Source organism: Seriola aureovittata, chromosome 1, assembly GCF_021018895.1.
Source record: "Seriola aureovittata isolate HTS-2021-v1 ecotype China chromosome 1, ASM2101889v1, whole genome shotgun sequence".
In the NCBI taxonomy this organism is placed as follows: Eukaryota; Metazoa; Chordata; class Actinopteri; order Carangiformes; family Carangidae; genus Seriola; species Seriola aureovittata.
Genome location: NC_079364.1, coordinates 4690079 through 4712802, shown reverse-complemented (window position 1 = coordinate 4712802; position 22724 = coordinate 4690079). Strand labels below are relative to the sequence as shown.

Below are 22724 nucleotides of genomic sequence, written 5' to 3'. Positions count from 1 at the left end.
AAAGTGCAGAGAAAAAGCCCCTGTGACCGTTATACTTTTATGTAATTAGATAATTATTACTCATGTAAGCATCATTTACTGTTAGCTGGTTGAGGTGCAGCTTCATTTTTTTTGTATGGGACTACAACTGGTGATAATTGTCTCTAGGGATTAATCTGCTGATTATTTTTTAATAATTGATTGTTTGGTTCGTAAAAAACTTTGACACTAGCATGGACTGCATTACAGTCACTCAGAGTTTCAAAATGAATCAATATCAGAGTACAACTGAAGAGGCTCCGCATCTTGTTGTCGTGTCTCTATTTTGGCGCTAGGTGGCAGTAAAGCTCTCTGTACCCGGAGTCGCCATGGAAACCGACGGGCGCCTTCAAGGATGTTGAGAGAGAACAGCGGAGCTCGAAGCATCTAGTGACGTAATGTTACGGATGTAAGAGAAAGCGAGTGGGACCCTGATGCTGCCATCAGGTACCCCTCGTAAATTAGAGTACCCACTACGAATTGGTAAGCACAGTAGTTCATAGGGGTTTGATATGGGCCAACTCTCTGCTTATCAGAAAAAAAAAAAAAAAAACTCAATCGGTATCTATGGTAAATAGGTCTGCCTTGGACCAAGAAATAATCTTTAATACTTTGGTTACGATTTTCAACTTTATACCGTTTTTCTTTTTTTAAAGCTATTATGTTACAATTATAAAACTACCAGAGGTAGAGCCAGAGATGTATTTGTATTTCCTGCGTTTATTTATGTTCCACAGGGCCACATATAACGGCTATTTTCAGATCAATTCATCAGCTTTAATTATTTTCTTTCTTTATCGTTTTTTTCTGTAAAATGACAGAAAATAGCGACAATTTCTAATGAAGTCTTTTAAGAATTTCTCCTTAGAATTTAAACCTAAGGATGCTGGTATATATCAGTTATTTTCTTTATCTAAAAAGCTGGAGAACTGTGTACAGTTGATGCTGGTGTGTATCTCTAAGTGCTTCACTGCTGAGAGATGTCACATCCAGCATATTTTTTCTCTAGTTTAAAAATTGTGACAGTTATTTGGGATAACAGTCTAACAAAAGTAAAAATGATCATGAAAGGATGAAATACACAGCTGTTTTCCCTTCTCACTTGTAAAATAAGATATACAACAAACTTTATTTTTGCAGCACTTTGCAAAACAAGGTCACAATTTGCTTTACCAAATGAAAAGCACAAAAAAGGACAAAACAAAGCACATTTAAAGCAATTTTTTAGAAAACATGTTTGTTGGTAATATTTAAAAGAGTTTGTGGTTTGTGCTGCAAAGAAATCGTGAGGCGACAACGTCCACATTGTTGACCATCACGATGTTTCCTACAGCACGTGAATGCAGCAGCTGGCTGCTCCGCTCGCAGCCAGAGGAACGGACAGCGCAGCACACGAGGCAGGGATCATCTCCACCGGGAAGGAAAGAAACAGAGAAGTGCGGGGTGAGCATCATTTCTTCACAAGGAAACTCTTGTATAATGTTTATTTCTCCTCGTAGTTTCTTTATTGTTCGTCAATTTAGCCAATTACGAACAGTTTCCAGAAAGCTCGGAGCAGCAGCCAGTCTCTCAGGCAGCCTGTGAGTGCTCGCAGATTCTCCTGCAGGGATGCTGCAGTAGCTCAAACCTTCGGCAAGCAATTTGTTCCACATTGTAACTCTTGAGTTAATGTTTGTTGTCAAACGGAGGCTAAAAAGTCACGTTTACGATAACTCTAAGAACTGCATAGCACGATAGCAAGTTTGTGACCACGAAAAAGTTAGCTAGTTAGGATTTAAGAAGTGTTTTTTCATGGCGTGACTGTTGAAAAGCCCACACCTGCAGCAATTAGCCGGCGGTTTGTTGGGTAAACTATGTCCTGAGCACTAGATACAAATGGTCCTTGCGCAGCATTTAAAGGATACTGCTGGTGATGTTGTGCATTTTTGTTATTGGCAGCAAATCCCATGAAAAGACTGCAACCAACCATGAACTGATCCTGCAAACAAGTATTCTATGTTTAAAGTCTGATATAGCCAACATCTCATTCCCCTGTGCCGTACACTTCAGTTCTTGCTCCAAAAGTATTAAAAACACATCAGTGAGCCACACTGTTGCACTGGGATTATGTTCCTTTATTGCAATGAATGTGTGCACTGTATCATTTGGTTTGAGTCGATCTTGCACACTCCATCCTGCTGCTGTAAATACCCACAAGAGCACAAAATGTGCATTAATCCTTGGCTGAAAGTAGCTCCAAATATGCAGTTTTCTCCAGTTTTAGTAACATTTGCTAAAACTAACAGTGCTCAGCTGCCTATGGAAATTATTAACCTTTTTTTTAATGTAATGTGACTAGGAATGGATGGAGTGGACTTGTAGCTGAGTCCTGCAGACAGGTTGGGGAAGTATTGAGACATGGACTAATGATTTGTTGGTTTTGGTCTTTTCTCTGGATGTGTTGACAATAACAAATAAAACAAAAATCTTGTAAATACTCAGTCAGCACAAGTCAACTTTAACTTATTATAATGTATTGATAATAATAATAATGTTACCATATTATATATATATATATATATATATATATATATATATATGTTACCTAGTATAATAATTCATAGTCTGATACTGAACAAGTATCTCAAGTTCTTTCTGACACCACAGCCTTTGCTATGATGCTTCAATTTAACTCTGTTTTGTTTCTCAACACAGGCAATTGTTCGCTGTTGGGATACCAGATGTGACCTTTGCTGTGAGTGACACCAGCTTTTACACATCTGCTTTCGCTGGACATTTTTTTGCTTTTTTCTTTTTATACTGGTGGATGTTCCCTGAAGTCTGCTCATTTTGCTACATGGAAACCGAAACCTGCCCACATTGTCTGTCCAGAGGGAGACAGATTGAACCTCACATCATGTTGATCGCATCCTCCTTTTAGATTAGAAGATGTTTTTCGGGGAGAGGACCATCCTGCCTATCTTCTGTTCCTGCTCTCTGCCCTGATGCTCACTTCAGGCCAGCCCCTCTTCACCAGGAACTGCAAAGAAAAACCATCAAGAAACGATATGACTGAGACACGACATGTGGCTGAGGTTGGATCCCCCCAGAGATTGGGTGCCATCTTTTTCATGAAACAAAGTTGATGGACAGACAGCTTTTGCTCTTTTTTTTTTTGGATAGACATTCATGCACCACAACTGGGAACCAAGTGGGAAGGGGACTGAAATACTGTGAGCAGGTATTTCCCTTCATTCCCGAGAAGGATATTTAGCTGTGGAAGAACCTGAGGACTCACTCACTTATGGGAAGATGGAGGCGGGAGCAGAGGCTAGTCCACAACAGCACCCGAGGAGGAAGCCTGTGCTGCACTGCTTGGAGGACCAGAAAAGGGTGAGTTAACGACTGATCCTCTTTTTGATCCTCCCGATCTACCTGTCTGCTCTGTGATGTGTGACGGTTTGAGAGTACAGCAAGGCTGACTGAGTGCTTTTGAGTGTAGAGTGGACAAGCAATCTTTGAAGGTAGAGTTTGAATGTTGACAGCTGAGTCCGGATAGGTTGATGCATAGGTGGTCAACAAGCAAAACAAAACTGTTGCTACTTAACTTAACATCCCCTGAACTCCAAATGTCTTGGAAATTGTACATTTAGATTCAAAATTGTTAACAAAAAAGAAAAACTGTTTGTCTTCTTGCAAAATCAAAAATACCTTGAATATCTGCATTTTGACCTGATTCGACCTCTGCTACATAAACGAGGTGTCAAAGGAAGCTTAACGTGATTGATTCAAAGCCAAAGAGTGAGTGAAAGCATCAAGGCGTCTGTTAAGTCTTCTTTGATGCTCTGTGGTTGTGTAGAATTACTTCAGCAGTCTGCACTAAGATTGATGGAGCACTTGATACCGCGACTCATTTTCCCCGTTTCAGCTTCGCTCTGCATTTTCCACATGATGTTGATGTAGTGCTGTTGTTGTATGCAAACCTCATAGCTCTGGTTTTCCTGTTTTTTTGTGGCTTGACTTTAGATGAAGGATTACTTGGTCCTCTGCAGGATGAAAATAACTGACAGCTCCTTGTGTGTATGAACCCTTTAATGTGGTGGCGGACTGAATTTCTCCTGCTTTCCTGCTGTGGACGCTGACTCAGCTGACTTACAGCTTTAATGCCACATCCACCGTTCTGTTTACTATGTGTTTACAGCTAAGGTAGCAAAACAGGAGGGATCCCCAATTCCTCTGGGTGGGTGATCTCATCCGGTTTTTCCTACACGTGGGGTCCACCACTCGGAGCAGCTGAAGAGTAGACAGCTGTTTGAGTTTGGTCACTAGCTAAGTCTGGCTCCGTTTCAGATGGTGTGGAGGTTTGCTGGACTCTGGTCCCTCAGCTAAAGGTGCGCCTGGGATCAGATTTAATAAGAAGGTTTATTCCTTTTTCCCGTCCTCCCTGGTCCTCCCCCTGTAAATTATTGATTCGATCAGGTGTGTTAAATTAATCACATGGGATTATGTAGAACATGAATATTAATTGATGCGACCAAAGCCCCAGCTGCTGTTTTCCAATTTTCCAGACTGCCGAGCCTCTTTCTGGAAGCGAAGTGGCACAAGGGCTTCAGTATCCTCAGTGTTCAGGATGCAGCATGGAGCTAAATATCTACAACATTTTTTTTTCAATGGACCCTGATACCATTCATAAAGTGAGTTTTTGCTCAATGAATTATCAGCAGCAACATGTAGATCTAGATCTAGATCTAGATCTAGATTTCATCAGAAGCCTCACTTGCAGCCGCAAACGTGGCGTCATCATCGGTCGGGGGGACCAGACGAGGCCCGGCGCTCTCCAGGGAAGAGAGGTTGTGCTAGACTTAGCCAATACTCACCTTCCCTCTTAATGGACATCAGCCGACTTAAATAAATTGAAAGCACTGAGGTAGGAACCTGGACGCACGGACACTCATTGTTGGAGAATTACCCCAGGCTCCTCATGCAGTAAGATTCAATGTCCCCAGACAATTACCCAGGCTGTGTGAGTTCACGATCCTATATGTGATATTCGCCCCAGTAGGAGGTAATTGGATTTTGTTCTCTTTGTAGATTTACTCCTTCAATTGTCCCCTGCTCCGTATATTAATGTTCATTGAGCAGCAATCACGGCCCTACATGGGAAAGCAGAGAGGGATGTATTGTGTTGTGGTGAATCGGGGCTCAATGTTTGACGGAGCAGAACTGCAGACTATCAGAAACCTGCCTGTTTGTAGTCAGTTGATATCACTGGACTGGACTCCATGAGATGTGATATCTAGTGTTATGTATTGCAGAGCTGCACTCAAGGAAGGATTAAAGATGTAGACTATGTCCATTTTATCTACATAAGAACCTGGTAGAAACCCCCAGCAGCACTGAAGAAGTCATGGAAAGTGGGGTGTTTGGTGATAAATTGGTGCGTTCACATTACTATGCATCAGATGTCGTTTGGTTTGACCAAATATTACTTGGTTCCCAAAAACATATACAACATGGAAATTACTTTCCCTAAAAAGATAAAAGAAGAAGAGGTTGCCTTTCTGAGTTACTAAAAAGTAGGTTTTTGTCTGACAACAGCATTACATATTCATCATTTTTGATTCATGCGTTGCGTCTCCTCTCCGTTACAGATTTGTGAGAGCCAGCGTGAAATTAGGTTCTAAAAAGATTTAAACACCTGTGAACTCCAGGTCTATACGTGCATGCTTCATTTATTGGAGCACAGTCAAAGAAAAGGAGCTCTGAGCCCATCTTTGATTAACAATGTCTGTGCAGCATATGGGATATCCCCGCCTCCCATACAGCCCGGCTCTTGAGGGAGCGCTACTGAAACACTGAATGCCATGTTATTCAACTGCTCTTTGATTTGTATGGATACAGTCCAGTTTTACCACTCTAATGTTCACAGTATGTTCATTATGCACAGCCAGGGGTTCATTATGCTGAGAAAGTGCAAGGTCTTCAAACAGACCATCGGGAGAACATTAATAGAAAAAATGTGCAGTATTTCAATAGTTCGGTATGTTTTTAAACCAAAGACGAGTCCGACAGCAGATCTCCACCGACTCCACTGGTGTCTGATACAAACGACGAAGGACATTCAGAAGGTGACAGAGACCATTCTCTAATGGAATCTACTATTGATTCAGCTCAATGAAGATGAAAGGCAATGTGACACTAATTGCTCAATCAGAGCCATTGGAAATTATGTATTTATTTTCACCAGTCTAGTTTCTGACTGCTCATTAAGGGGCGTTTGATGCGGTTGGGTGGGGTTCTGTAGGATAATGAGGTGTTTACGGTGGATGTGTGTGTCGCTGACTGCTCTGCTGCAGTCATTCTGTAACACTCTCATAATTAGTTAAGAGACACAGATGAGTGGGAAATCCTACATGGCTTTGTTTATTTCCTTCACAAGATGGACTTAATCCTGAACCTCAGGTTACACACTCAGCGGGAGACGCCTGGCTAGTAAACTTCAGTTTCTTTCCAGACTTGGAGTGGTCCAGTGATGTGAAACTTGATGATGAGACACTGGCTTGTAGGCCTGGGCGATAAAACGATATGTACGATATTATTTAACAAATAGGTAATTAAAAATGAAAAATAATGATCAATATTAACTGATATGAAAATGTTTATTGTGGTAACATTTTTGGCCGTATTGCCCAGCCCTACCAGCCAATAGTTAAACTGACAGATTATGGTGGGAAATTACAGTCATCCTCACTACAATCTGATTTATAAAGTGATGTAAAGACAGTTATCAAACCGAAGAATGCTCTTAAAGTTAGTAAGCCTAAATACCTGCATGCTTACATGCACACCAGCATCCATCCATCCATCCATCCATCCATCCATCCATCCATCCAGCCCTGGGTTGTTCTCCTTGTTGGATGATCCTGGAGAACCTCCACAGGGAGGCATCATGGAGGCATCCTGATCAGATGCTGAACCACCTGTACTGGCTTCTTCCTCTGCAAAGTCACAGCGTTTCTGCTCTCATCTCCTCCTCCACTTTTCTGAGCTCCTCAGCATGTTCCTGAGACTGAGCCCAGGGATCCTGCCAATGAAACTCATTTCAGTGTCTTGAATCCACAATGTTTGGCTTGTGGTACATGGAAACATCTTCATTGCTGGGAGTATCAGATCACTAGTAGATTGCAGTTGTTGTAACTACCTGCTTTATGTGGATTTCAGCTGTCAGAGATTGAGGAAAGATGCTGATCTTTCTCAGATCATCACTTCATTCTGAAAGGGTTAAGGTGTTTATGTTTCCATTACGACATATGCCTGAGTTGTATCAGATCATTGTGCTCGTAAAGATAATGTAGGCAACAGAAAAATAGCTTTTTACTGCTCTCTCGACAGTATTTCCTCCCAACAGTGGACATTTAGCCAGACATATGGGCAAGGTCACTGTGGCCGTACCCTCCCTCAGCTGCCAACCTGTTCATTAGGACTGCAACATCTGTGCTGCCCACCACTCAGATTACTGCAGTCAGTGCCCTCCTGCATAATTCTCTTAAACAAGCTAACAAACAGTGAAGGCCATAGCCGTCTGCAGCGTACAGTACTGCGCATATTTTCGACCTGAACGGATTTGAATGATGGGCCCATCTTTTTGCTCTCAGCGAGAATTGACGCTGGATTCTGACCCCAGGTTGAGACATCCATTAGACTTGGTGATCACCGCCCCCAATCATGTCTCCACTGCTACGTTGGCCTGTTGCCTAGATATAGAGAGCGACCAGAGGGGTGACGATTTGTCATTGACAGCGTTTGATTGATTGTGCGTGCCAGCAGCCCTGCACTGCTGGTATCTGAAACTAATTGAATGTAATATCAGAGAGATAGGATAGCGTGATGACAAATGAGCAGCCTTGTGAGATTATTTAGAACCTATTGTAGACATTATCCCTCTTTAACAGTTGCTCCTCTCCAGCCGGCCCGACTGGATGGCTCAGATAGATGATTACTATCTTCAGAGATCGCATTGGCTAGTACTCATTATCTTATTTAGCTGAGGTACTCTGTGGCTGGAACAGACACAAACCATTTTCTCTTAAAGATTTTTTGTTAGCATCAGAAGCAGGTTCTGGCACTTTGTGATAGTGAAAATCTTAATGTCATGAACGCCGCTTTGCCAGTAGAGATGAAGGCTCTTTTAGGCACCGGCTAAGCTTTTCTTGCAAACCAAGCAGCTGCATAGGAGAGACGGGGGATTTATTTTGGTGAAGGACTGTGTTTGCTCAGTCATGCAGCACTGACGAGCGTTGGGGCTCAGGGGTTTGGACTGGGGAAAGGGAGGGAGGGTCAGAGGGTGGAGGTGGGACCAGGAGCTCTGAGGCTGGGGGTGGGGAGGATGCTGCACTCAGGATGGTGCTTGGACCTCAAGAGCCATCTGGCCGTCACCCTCTCCCCACACCCCGAGGGAGGGTGAAGGACAGGTGGCAGAGGCTGGTGGGATGGCCTGGACTTCAGCTACGGGGCAACACGATTGGCTAGCTGGGCCCCCTAATACACTGACCCATCACATACCAAATGCCTGCTCAGCTTCCTGTCAGGAAGGACATCCTTGATGACCCTGGAAAGACATCTTCAATCTGTATTTTATGGTCATGTTCAGACCAGCTTCAGGATTTACAACATTCGCTGTTCATTTTTGGTGATTCTGCAAATTTGTACAACAGCAATGATTCATTTCAAAAATAAATATATACGGATGTCATTTCTAGAATTGCAACTAATTTGATAATGAGAGACATGTTTTTCTGCTTGAACAAAAATCACTTCATTGTCTCTAAATGAGAATCATCTTCGCCTACAGTGGCCAAAACACGACAGCAGTTTTACTGAGACAGTAATATAAAACAAGATAAACTTGTGTGTCTATCTTCATCTAACAAAATAAAAGATGAGATAACTTATTGAAATGCAAATGTATACATCAAACCTGCATGTCTCCACTCATTTTTAATTGCATGAACAGATTTTTAGTTCAGTTTAAGACAGTATTTCTGCCGTCTGCCTTCATTAATTTTCTACCCTGCTGGAAAAAAGACAGACTTGAGAAAAATATGTTCTGTTTCATTAGGCAGAATGGGCAACAGTACAACATACAGCTGAATTTGAACCGTACAAATCACCAGTATACTGTATGTACATTTTCAGTTGGAGTTCAGCTTCTGTACTCTGTGTGTGTGTGTGTGTGTGTGTGTGTGTGTGTGTGTGTGTGTGTGTGTGTGTGTGTGTGTGTGTATGGCCGGAGAAACGGTGTTGACAGTAACACACTCAGCAGGGTGTGTGATGGTCCGGCTGTTCTGACTCACACAACATTGTAATCCCTGTCTGGGGGTCAGTGGGTAGGATCTGGTTCAGTCTGGTTCAGAGGAGGTGCTCGGCCGATGAACAGGTGCTTCAGCTCGCTCCTGCGGCGATGGGATTTCCTCTGTGCTGTGGTCATTGTATCCACATACATCCACACATACGCATCGAGAACGAGACATTTTTTCATCGTTTGAGCAGGTGGCTGTGAATCGGGAACAGTCTTTATAAATTAAGGACTCTTTTGTCTTTCATTTAATTGAATAATGAGGTTATAATTAAAGCTGAGACCTAGCGTTTGTTGTATCTGGGGAGAGCTTATTTTAAAGCTGCCCACCCCCCATCAGACTTAAATGCTGCTACCACTTTCACCGTTTAATTGTTTTTCCTCTAAGAGCAGTTATTTTGATGAGTTTTTGCCAGTGGATATATTTCATATTATTAGGTATGCCATTTTTTTTCCCACCTCAAGCTCATAAAAAATAAAAGAAAATCCATGTGCAGCACCTGTTAGGATAGCTCCGGGCTCAGGTTGTGTGTGTGTGTATGTGACTGGAATAGATAGAAACAGGAAGGTGAAATTCTAGATTAAAAAACGACAAAAGGGCTTCTTCCTGTCGTTTGCTGCTGCTGCTCGGGTGTGAACACATGCAACATCACAGAGCCACCGGATCAGCATGTGTGATGCTGGAAGTGGGTTTTTGTTTGCATCATTTGCTTAATGTGTATCCACTTTTGCCTTTGTTCTAGGAATACAGAGGCACTGTTGTGCGTGTGTGTGTGTGTGGTTGTGAATGTGAATGTGTGTAAAAGAGAGGGATTGAGCAGTGTTAAGAGCAGTTGTCCCAGCTTCTCCACATTATGTTTTCACCAATCCCTGCCCTCTCATCTTGATCCTGGGAAATACCGCCGGAATTCAATTTTACACACCAGGAATTTTCCAAGTGATAAGGAGGGATGAGGGTAAAAAAAAAAAAAAAAAAAAGGTGCTGCTTTTCATCTGTAGCCCCGAGTGTGGAGATGGAGGTTCTTCTCTTTCCTCCAGCCAATCCGCCCCCCACCACCACCCCACATATACACACACTTTACAGCCTCTTAACCTCGGCCCTACCTCCATCACTGAGCCCATGGTGTAAATCCGCCACATTTGGAGAGAGGCGGGGAAGGGAAGCTGGACAAACTTTCTCTCCATCAGCCTCCTTTGTTACAAGAAATAGAGATTTCTACCATGTGTTGTCCAATGAAATATTGCTGGACACGGTCTGCCTGCAGGGCTGTAGGAAATACAATTGGCACTGAGACGATGAACAATGGCACTGAGGGAACATGGGGCCTTTTTTATTTATTTTTTTATTCTTTCAAAGCTGGAAAATTATATTTTTGTTCTCACTGTTGCTGTAAATTTAATCTATTTTTTTGTCAGAGAATCGAAGAGCACCACACAGTGGGTTCATATTACAACAAGCCAAAAGCCAAAGACATAAACCCAGGTTTAAGCACTGTACCACAGGTTTACAGAAACGTGTACACATCCTGACTGAATACATCTTTATGAAATCCAAGCTCATCCATTGTAGTGCCTTTGTTGGCGTGTAGTGTCCATGAGATAATTTATTTGCATTCCTATGGAGGGATTACACCTTGACACTTCTTTTATCTCTCTGAATAAATAATCCCATTTTATTCATGGAACAGATCTTCCACCAGTGACTCTCCGTGTTTAATCTGTTAGACCTGAAGTGATGAATCAGACAATGATTTCCTGTCTCCAGTACCTTCCCCCATTCTCTCTCCACCTCCCCACCGCTGCTTCTTTTCTCTGCATCTTAATGCACACTGTAGTCATTGCGCTGCAAGGGAGTCGACGTAGTGTTGAATCTGAAGGATGAATAACTTCTCAGCACACTGAAGCGGGAAGCAGCTAATTATAACTGCTTGTTTCTGTACTCGAAGAACACTGCTTGCTGCTTAGATGTATTTTCTAACTTTATTGATTTGCATGTTGAGTAACAAACTGCAGATATGGACAACAAAAATATGTTTCATTTAAAATAATTATGTTGCTCATTGGAGACATTTTTAGCTGCAACAAGCAACCTAATCTTCTCTCACTGCAAACACACTTGAAATAGTCACAATTCACTTAATAACTGACTGAGAAGCAAGTGTGCTTTTTGTTGTGTTTGTGTTTTTGTTTTTTCCTGTAGCGTAGCAACCTTTTGGAGACAACAAAAACTTAACAATTTTCATAAATAATCAATATGATGGCAGTTAGTAGGGTCCAAGTTATTCTGGATGCTCAGTGTTGTTACTCACTGGTGCGATTACTGTCTGTTGAATTAGTGCGGACGTGATGCTCTTTGTGGCTCCAATCGAGGAAATGTGTGAATGTTAATGTAAAAAATGTGCCTGATACTGCATTGACTTTGGCTGTGAAATCACTTAGTGCGTTTGTTGGATAAATTTACCTCTCATAACTAGAAAAATCAAGATAGTACCGACCCTTTTAATCATAGACACTTGATCTGTGTCTGTTCTGAACAGGCGGTTCATTTGACGGGAACATGCTCAGAATTCAAATGATTTTTACTTGAAGGTTGTGGAGATGTGCTGCCGTCCACACAGCAGCTCCCATGGTTGATTGAAATGTCTCAGCACCCTGATGGTATTTCAGATGTAAGTGTAACGGCCCATTAGTGGGAATGCCACAGGGATATTTGATACCTGTATCGCAGTGGTCCTGGATACATTCAGGATCTGGAGTTTCTGATCCCAGGAGGTGGTGCCGGGCGCTGTCTCAGCTCTGTTTTGGAGGGTGGTGCTGCGGACATGGAGCTCTGTTGTAATTGAGCCATTCAAGTCCTTAGGGAGCACTAAGCTTGGCGTTAGAACAGATGTTTTTCATGTGATTCTGTCTATAGCAAAGACACAATCAATGTAAATAAAGGGCCGCAGGGTTGACAGGCAGGTCATGGTTTCTGTTTCAGTTGAAAGGGGAAGCTCACTAGGAAATATATAAATGGCACAAGGATAATAATGAACAGTTTTTTTTTTTTTTTCAACTGTTAAAATTGAGCTTTTAGCTACTCTATATCACGTCTACAAAACTTAAGTACTCAAATGGGTTACAATGCCTTGAATTGGAACATATGCCCTTATAATGTCTTTTCGAAAGCCAGTAGTGCTGCAGGCTCAGGCTGTTTGTGAATGAAGCGCCATGTGGCTGGTCTTATTGTTAATATAAATGGTGCATTAATGATGCTTTTAGAGGTACTTTCAGAAATATCCAATTTATGCATTAGCCCACACTAATAACCAAGCACTAATGTTTGAATATCTTGTTTTCAAATATAATGTACACTGGCTTTTATCAAGTTATTTGGTTTTTTGCAGATGGAATTGATTGAAGTGCAAATAGGTTTTGGACTTTTAACATCAGTGGATTTCTTGCATTTTTCGCCACCTGGGTTGAACTTACATTTTCCATCCACTTTAAAGTTAACACCTGGAAGCTAAAATGAAAATGGTTTCCAAGTATTCAGCTTGTCTTTTTGAAAATCTAACAGCAGAAAAGCAGAATCACAGGTTAATGGCAGAGAATTTTTACAGTAGTTTTGCTGAATTTTTTCCAGAACTGACTTCAACATTTTTGAGAGTCTAGTCGCAAGGGTCAGACCAGGACACCAGGGGTGTGTCCTCTATGACAGACTAGCATGTGAGAGAACAGGGAAGCCAAATAGCAACACACACACACACACACACACACACACACACACACACACACACACACACACACACACACACACACACACACACACGGCTCATTGGGGTCACCACAAGGCTGTATCCCCGTTACCTTAATCCAGGACGCCTACCTCTCCCTCTCCTCCTCTTCCCTAACAACCCCCATTCTAGTATCACTTACACACATAATCAATACAGGCTCTCTGCTGCTATTGATCCAGGTGCTGTGTATACACAGCTGCTGAGCCCAGACTGTGGCCTCCTGCCTGAGATCAAGAAGCTAGAAAAAGACACTTGATCATCCGCACCTGGTTTTCCTCGGCCATCTCCAAGACGTGTGGAGCGCAGGGCGATGAAGGCAGAATGCGGATATCAAAGGCTCTTGCTATATACAAGGAAAACAAATCACTTTTTGCCAGGGAATCTATTTGTCACAGGTCAGTGACTCTCATAATATAATGAAGTGTGCTCTTGAATTGTAACTGCAAGGCTGTGCAGAAACTGATGAGTGTTGACTTGTGATGAGCTATCAAAACATTAAGGATGGTTTGAAGCCCAGCGTCTGTCTTGTTTTATATTGGATACATGGAGAACAGGGCCAATGTCAACAGCATTATGATGTAATAGTGTATTTGGTTGATTTTGAAGTGATTTAATGTCTTCAGTAGAGAACAAATTGCTCATAAGACGTATCAAGAATGCCTCAAAATGCAGGTTTTTACTCTCTGTGAAGAAAGCTGCTATTTCTTTGGAAAGCAATATGAACACAATTCCAAGATCCCAAGATCCCATTGATTTATGGAATAAAGAAATTGATGTTGACCTATGATAGAAAGCAGTTTGTCTTGTACAGAAAGCTGAGGTGAACAAAATGAAATGTGGACTCATGGTCAGTCTCAGTTCTCTTAATCTCTGTGTCATGTTTGCTGCTACGATTCTCTACTGCCATAATAAGTAACCAAGCGGGATGACGGGAGCAGTCTGTTCAATAAATGAGCTGCTGATGAGCCCATTGAAGTTTTGTGCTCATGCCAAAGATATAAAATAATATAGATGGCTTTAGTGCTGTCACTGTGAAGGAATTTCCCCTGTGGTGATTAAGGGTGTCTCAACAGTGTGATATTTGGTTGATTGTTAAATGCAGAACACAAAGGGGCAGTGAGGTGCAATAACAATGCAAGGCAGGCTACATGCCTTTTTCTATTTAATGAAAAAAAAATGGATATAAATTGTCAAATGAAGATAAATAAAGCAAGATTTTTAGGCTGAATCTTTAATGTGCAAAGCCGCACAAATCAGAGTGGAACACACAGTCTTAATGAAGTAAAATATTTGTCAAAGAAACTGTTAGAGACTAATGCAATATGTGGTGAAAAATAAATGAAAACCAAATATTCTTTTCCTTCAGCTTAAAGAATAAAGTCAATAGGATTCAAGATTAAAAAAAAATTACAGCAAAGTAAAGTTTTCTAATGAGGTTTGGTCTCAAGAAATCAAAAAACTGTAGACGTGACTCTCTCTCACTGCGATCGCCTGAAGGCTTTTGTATAGCTTGGTGTAGGAGTGAATATTGCCTAAAGGCGCCTTTGCCCATACTGACAGCAGGCTGTAACTGCATCCTTGGAATTCAGTTACCTTTAATTTTACCTTCCCCACTTGGACATATTACCCTCTGTCAGAGTCGATCAGTATAATCAAATGGAATCAAATATGATGTGTTTGCCTGTGATTGATTCACGCATGGCTTGGCTTGGCTGCCTCGGCCTGATTAAGTTGTTGCAAGAACCTGCAAGAGCTGCACGTTCCCAGTGTTTCAGGTGTGGTATTGACATTCATTAGGTCAGTGGACCTAATGTCAGGCGGTACTGTGCTTTCGACAGATCAGAAATGATACCATGATTAGAGAAAATAATAAGTTCCCTGCAGAGGTTTCAGTGGCGATTAACGGAGGCTGCATTCATGTCTGAAAGATTTGGTTTGCAATGTCGCAGAGAAAAAATACATCACTGTCTCCCACCCACACATGGTAACCCCTAGAGACTGGAGTTCAATCCCAACATCAGCACTTTGTTTCTCTGTTCCCCCCTTTCATCTCTCACTACTGCACTACTCTTGTAAATGAATCATGAGGAAATAGAATAAAGGTTTGAGGGCAGTTGGTTGCCTTAGAATAAAGATTATTCTGACTAAAAGGCAACTACATACAGTAAATTTCAAGGATGAATGGTCACAACTCCCCGCAAACCAAATGAATAAGTTTGAAAGGGACAATAGTCCACTGGAATAATGTGTCCCTTCTTTTCAGAAGGATGCTGGCAGAGAGACTGGTTGTAGAATTCATTGGTACCGAGGAAGGTACATATTTTTAATGTCAGTCACTGGGAAAATTTTTTAGGCTTTTTTTTGCTTTTGCAGTGTTCGTTTCTCGTAGATTTAACCTTTCCTGCCTTGTTTCATTTCATTCCTTATTTGTGAAATCACACCTCAGTTTTTTCATTGCAGCTGATGAGCCATTTGGCTGTGTTCATACCAAGCGGCAACCTTCGAGGCTAAAGAATGAAGCCAACACGAAAGAAACAGTTTCTCTAATGACCACTTGAGGCTGGCTCCAAAAGTGAGTCAATCCCCATAGACTCATGTTAAAATTCTTTAAACTTTAAGTCAGAAATGAACAACAAGATGACAACAAGACAACGGGGGGTGAATTTATATATAACTTACTTTTAAATTTTATTAAGGCTTAAAATTTTGCATAATTGAGGGCGTATCGCTTTGAGTGACAAGTGGTTGAGCGCTTGCTTTTCACAAACCTCTTTGCCTATTTTTGGAATAGCCGGGAGTTAGGTGGAGTCAGGCACTGCCAAGATGGCGACGGCGGTGCAGCCCACTCTTCAGAAACCTATGGGTGACGGCAACTTTATGTGATAACTGTTCAGAGTTGTAAAATGTTGCTGAACAGAATCATAAACAGTCATAAGCCTTCAGACTCATGAATAGTCAAACTGGATGTACCTGTAATAATAATATCCCCATACCAGTGTAGTACCTTGCCGTTTGTTTGTCTAGAGGCGACCTTATTCTCAAAGTGTCCACTGCTTGGTCCTGATGCTGGCTTTATTGGATTTGTACAGTGGTGTCAGGTCAGGATAATGTGTTTCACCTCACATCACAATGTTACTGTAGTGCTATGATCAGATTAAAGTGGCAAACGAGACTCTTGGTCCTCCTCTCCAAACCACACATGTCACACATGCACGCACACATCTGTGTTGTGATGGTAGTTCCCATCATTTTTTTTTTTTTTTGAAGGCAGAGGTGCTTGTGTAAGCACTACAGCAGGGGTCACCCAACATGGGGCTCAAGGACGTCACGGTAATGTAATCTTAGTTGTTGATAGGACTCGTAGGGAGGGTTTGATAGCCTAAGAGTGGGAAAGCACTGTAACCTGATAGTGGCTACTTATATACACCACAGGGCATGGTCACACACACACACACACACACACACACACACACACACACACACACACACACACACACACACACACACAACGCATCTTTTCCTTTATCTGTAGTATCAGTGCTTTACAGTGTTATTCTCTGAACAGCCTTACTATCATCTCTTTAGAAAAGGCTTCAGTGTAGCTAAATGCTTTAAGCCTTTAACCTTTCACTCTGATTTGACATTCAGAGGTTACAGGAGTGTGTGTGTGTGTGTGTGTGTGTTCGTCTAAATAGTGATCACAGTCAGTAGGGATCAATAAAGAGCGGATAAGGGCTCTAATCAATACCCATCAGAGTTCCGCTGATCAAATATTTATCCAGGAAGCGAGAGGAGAATAGACTCCCTGTCTGTCTGCCTACTTTTCTTTGCCGGGTCTGTCTGCACACGCCTGGTCTCTCCGTCTTTGTAATAGGAGTCAACCTCAGGGCTCTTGGTGCCTGTTGACACAGAGATGCTGGAAAGAGACGGGAGTTTGAACTCCGTATCTTGACTGATGACTTGCAGTGTTCAGGTGAGTCGGAGGAGCACTGTGACTCTGTCGTGGTTTTATTTCCCTGAGAGAGAGAAGAGATAAAAGTCGAAAATCTTTCATCTTTTTAGGAGATGTGAGGAGGAGATGAGTCCTGTATCGCCTGCCAAACCACACCAGGAAATCAATGAGTGACAAGAGAGTCTGGAAAAACAATCTGCTCTCCTGTCTTCTTTTTCATTATGGTCGTTTACAACCCCCTTCTTCCTCTTTTGTCTCCATCTCCTTCCCTCTCTCTACCGCTTCCATTCTGTCTGAATCAGGTCATAGACATGCAATCAGTCTGAAAGTGGTAAGCCTGCTTTTTTCAGGACGTCAGATATGGAGGTCTGTGGTGCCCCATTTTTGTGACTTTCCAGAACTGACAACTGATGGGCAGATCAACAATGAGCGGGCAGGTGCTCCTCAGACTCACCGATCACTTTTCCTCGACCTCAACCAACATAATTCATAATACATGGAAGATAAATACTGCTTTCCTCCGTAACGTGTGTCTGCCGGGATGGCATTATCTCCTTTCTTTTCGTAAAGGAAGGTTCAGTGTTTTCTATGCTAAAGGAGATAAGAGATAAGATAGGAAGCATCGAAGCTCCTTTCCTCAGCATTTAGAGGATTCAACCAGCTTTTATTGTGGCTGCTGCTTGATACTTCTGGGTCATTTCACTCAGTTAGGAACCTTCCTAACCTTCCTGATCATGGAGGAATCTCAGAAACAGAAAATTGAAACAGGTGATTGAGGAGAATATTAATTATTATTATATTATATATAATATTTAGTCATTTTAGTGAACAGACCCTTTAGCTGACAAATCAAACTAGGGCTGTCCCAAACGATTATTTTTTAAACGATTAATCTAGCGATTATTTTTTCAATTATTCGACTAATCTAACGATTATTTTTTTATTAACCTAACAGTAATTTTATTGAAATTATTTTCAAGTTAGTCATTTAATATAACAATTTGCACCGTCCAACATCTTGACTCGCTGCACCATGGTGTTTCCTCTTTATGTGCTCGTGCATGACTGTCGTGCTAGAGTGATATGCCAGATGCACTTTGCAGAGTCTGCAGACTACCGCACTGTCGGTGTCAAGATTAAAGTATTCTCAAACTTTGGAGGACCGTGTGCGAGCCTTTTTTGCCGCGTGTTGCTCCACACGCTCCGTCGTACTGCTGGTAGACGCCGCCGTGTTGTTCAAATAGATTACACAGACGCAAATCATTCACGTAGTCAATGACTTCAATTATGTCACCGTGTTGTCCCAGTCCGTGCGCTGCATTTGTATCCGGGTAAACCAAAGACGATGGATATAAACGGTCCCATTAGAAAGTTCCGGTTTTGTTCTATGAACATTTACCCTGTGTGGTTTTACACGACGTGTCGACACTAAAATTCCACGTCGAATAATTTTTATAATCGACAACGTCGATTACGTCGGATAATCGTCCCAGCCCTAAATCAAACTTCATCATGTTGATGCTGAAATGCTGAAAATTCAATATTTGCATGAAGCACTTTGGCAAACTTCCTGGTGGTTGGCGTTGTTTCATGTTATGTATCTTCACCTGTAAATATGCTGATTTTATTTTGACATACTTCCTCTTTATAATCCCTTTCCAGTGCACCAGCTCGAAACAAACTTGGCTTTGATGCGATGGACGTCACATTGTTAAATAACAATCTGTAGTGTACAGTATATCTTCACCTTCAGCCTAATTCACTTGTATGAATTACTTCCCCGTGTAAAGCCTCTGTTCTACAGCCGCTGTTTTGTCAGGCGGGGACGAGCACAGCAACTCCTCCCCAAACGACATCCATCCAAAACGCACATGATAACACCATGTAAAAACATGTTAATTTATTGGCTGTTGGGAGGCTCGTCTCCCTCGTCTCCCCGGTCTCCCTCGTCTCCCTCACTGGGGGAAAAAGGATTACTCCAAAATCTGAGGATGGGAATGTTGGACAAGGTGATTACAGGGCGGCGCTGTTATCCTGATTGTGTTAATAGAGCGTGTTTATCTGTGTTCCTCTGCCCGCCCTTCCACCGTCTCCAGCAGGTTTAATGCTGTTTGAGTTGTCAGGTTCAGAGGGTTAATTCGCTGCTTGTGTTTTCTCTCCCATTGAGCTTCTCCTTCCAGCTGTTTCAGCTATTGGCAGGCGGCTCTTAACGCTCTTACATCAGCCCTCCCTGGCTCGCTGAACTGTGGAGCTGGCAAAAGCAAACGGCGAGGGGAGGAGGTGCTGCAGGAGTGCAGGAGGTGGTGCTGGTTGGCTGAAGCAGCGAGAAAGTGAGGGTTTTTTTTTTTGCTAAAGAGACCCCCTGTAGCTGCAGTGATAACAGAATGATAGTGTGCGACTCAGAGGCAGACGAGCTGGGTACCTTGATGCAGTGTGGAGCGGGAGATAAGACGCACACACACAAACTCGCACTCTGACAAATAAAAGCAGCATGTTGGGAGATGTGTGCATTTGAAGTGGTTAAATAGTGTGACAGCAGCAGTGCAGAACACACAGACTTGGACTGAGTACAAAAGCGGCTGGTGTTTGTGTGTTTGTGTGTTTGTGTGTGTGTGTGTGTGTGTGTGTGTGTGTGTGTGTGTGTGTGTGTGTGTGTGTGTGTGTGTGTGTGTGTGTGTGTGTGTGTGTTCATACCTCTGTCTGTAACAGCGCTCCATAGAACAGACAAACAGCTCCACTTATTTAACTCAGTTTTTCTACTTTTCCCTCACTGTGCCATTATTGTCTCCCACTCTGACTGGATGCAAATGAACCGCCTCCATTTTAATGAAGCTAATATTAAATAAAGATAAGAGCATAGGTTCAGAGCCCAAAGGAGAACAGTTGAGCTGGTATTATTGACTGATATTAACTTATTGCAGGTATTGGCAGGCTGTTTTTTTTTTCTTTCTTTACAGTGTATTTGACTATTATTTTATGAAGTTGAAGTGTGATTTCTTTTGTGTGTGTTGTTGTTATATAGTTACATACATGGGACTCAATGTGTTCTGTAGAATAATTGAACTCAACTTTGAAAGGACTGAAGCATTTAGTAGTGAAATATCCCACCAAATAATGACCAATCAATTTGAGAAAACCTGTGTGTGATTGTCTTCATTTTTCTCTGCATAAGTTCTCTGTGATGTGTCTGTCCTGAAAGGAACTAGATGAATTAAATCACAGATGACGAGAATCATAACGAGTGTTTTAAAGGAGCGTTGTTATCCATCACAGTATGTTTGTGTCTCAGCAGGACGGTGGATGACGTGGATCGTTCCTCTCTTGTTCACTATGTAGCTTCACTCATTGCCTCTCTCTGGCTCTCCTCACCTCCTATACCTGCTCTTTTCTCTGTGTCATCCTCTTTGCCTCGGTGCTTTTAACTGCAGTGAATCCTGCTGGTAACTGCTGTAACCCCCCCCCCCCCCCCCCATCTGTCTTCCTCTAGAAATCTATCAATTTGAGGTGTGTGATTTACACTGATCACAGCGAGATTCGGCGGATGTTTATGGTGGTGGCAGTTGACACAGGTTGTTCTGGTATAGGCCGTAAAGCAGAGGTGGTCTCAGAAGTTCAGAAACGCTTCGCTCATAGTTATGAGCTGTAACAAGTTTTGGAAGTTTTTTTTTAATCCTAGCCAGCGGGACGCAGCAGGAAGCTGAGATGAAGCCCCAAAAAAACCCCACCAAAGTGTGGCTCTGTCATAATTTGTTGTCACAGCCTGAATATTGCATTTGTGGCTGTGAAGGTGTGGATCCTTTGTAATTCTGCCATTCAGGCTAAACACATTTTCCACACAGCATGCAGAGCTTTACGCTTATTTCTTTCCCCAAGGACCACATGCGGTCCTAAGTTGAAAAATGTAGGGGTGCATAAAGAACTGTGGAGCGCAATGACCATCTATCAAATCTATAAAAACAATTTCCATAATAAAAGGACATTTACAAGCAAAATAATTTAATTTGAATACACAAGTACTCTTGTTTTTTAATTATTTCTGCTTCAGACTCAGACAGATTTATTTAATTATTGTGTATTTATACTTTGTAAACAGTATAAACACCTCTATAATGAAGTAGCTCTTAATTCTTAAACGCCACAGAAAGACTGAGAAAGTGTCTAACGGACCCTTCGTGCTGGTGAGTGGACTGGTTCAGTGCAGTGACCATTGTTGTCGTTGTTGTTGTGTTATCAACTTTTTTGTTAAAAAAAAACCAAACAGATTCCTCGGACTGAATTTTGTAATGTTCTTTATTGGCACACTTGCTCCTGCACAGTTAGCATGCATCTAATTTTGGTCGGAAGTGCAAGTGAAACGCTCGCACTGTTGATCCCTGGCATGTGTGTTCTCTGTTAAACCACAAACGGAAAGTATATTTGTTTCCATCCTAACTGCAGCTGCACTGGGTGAATCGATGTGCTGCAGAGATTCAAGGAGCAACTGCTGAGTTTCTGTCTGTTTGGAGCGGTTTATCAAGGTCAGCTCGGGCTCCACAGCACCTGCCAAAAACTGAAGACTTCTCCTCATCCAGAATGCAAATGAGGCTGTTTGGGTGTTTGCATATCTTAATTTAGACTACAGTAAGCACTTTTGACTAAAGGTTAACATAGATTTGGAAGCCAAGCCTGCAGGCAGCTGAGTTTCAGCTGTTTTTGGAGTGATGCAGTATTCACGGGGGAGGACGGGAGCAGTGTGTGCTTCCTGTTTGTGCATTTGTGTATGTTTGTGTGCAGCATACACGCGTGTGTGTCTGCGTGTGCATGCATGTGTATATGAATGTGGCGGTATGACAGAGAAGAAAAAGCTCATTTATCACAACATGCTCTGGAACCTTCCAGGGGTCAGCCCGCTGTCCAAGTCTTCTCTAATGAAGAACACAGCTGAGCCAATCAGAGCCGGCTCCCAATGAGGCGGCCCCGACTGCCAGCCAATCAAAGGCGTGCGGTTCAGCGGAGCGACGGGCAGAATTGATGAGAGGAGTAAGTCCTAGTGAAGGATCACCGTAAGCTGCCTGAGATAACACTATGGCGGAGCTGAGAAACACTCAGCTCCATGGAAATGCAATAAAGCCTGAATCATATCTCACCGTTGGGCGATGGGTGATAACAGTCCTACAGTGGAGTATGGAAAATAGCCCATTGAAATGCAGTGTGAAATACAGCACCTCCAGGGTTATACATGTACAGCAGTGGAAATGGGAAGACGTGTGAATACAAGTGGTCCGCAATATTACCTTTTGGGCGCCGGCTATTCTTTAACAGGACAAAGAACGAGCAGCTGAGACGATTAGTTAAATCGTGGCTGTGGAGATGTGCTGTAGAGCCTCTGCTGCCAGTGCGAGCTGAATACAGATTACAGTTTGGCTCTATAGTTCACGCTGAGGGCACATTCACACTGCGTCTTTAAAAACCGTTTCCTGAAAATCAAATGTCCTCCTCCAGTGACATTTAATATAGTTTCCAAGCACTTATCTGGAACCAGTCAGAGGAAACAACGGTAGCATAATGTAAGTCTGCTACTAGCTCTGTTAGTTTGCAGTGCTGGCTGCGCTGATGCTGTAGTTCTTGGTTGTGTAGCCACTATATTTCTGTTTCTTTACTT

The 22724-nt window shown here is 42.4% G+C and overlaps 1 protein-coding gene across 1 annotated transcript in view; it reads left to right on the top strand.

Annotated features, from left to right (window-relative positions):
- Positions 1-1418: 1418 nt before the first annotated feature.
- Positions 1419-22724, top strand: part of nav2a (neuron navigator 2a) — a 223625-nt gene continuing 202319 nt past the window's right edge. The window contains exons 1-2 of the mRNA XM_056376044.1: positions 1419-1461; positions 2713-3390. Of these exons, the coding sequence (XP_056232019.1) occupies positions 3310-3390 (81 nt within the window). The 5' untranslated portion in view covers positions 1419-1461; positions 2713-3309. The remainder of the gene's footprint in view (positions 1462-2712; positions 3391-22724) is intronic.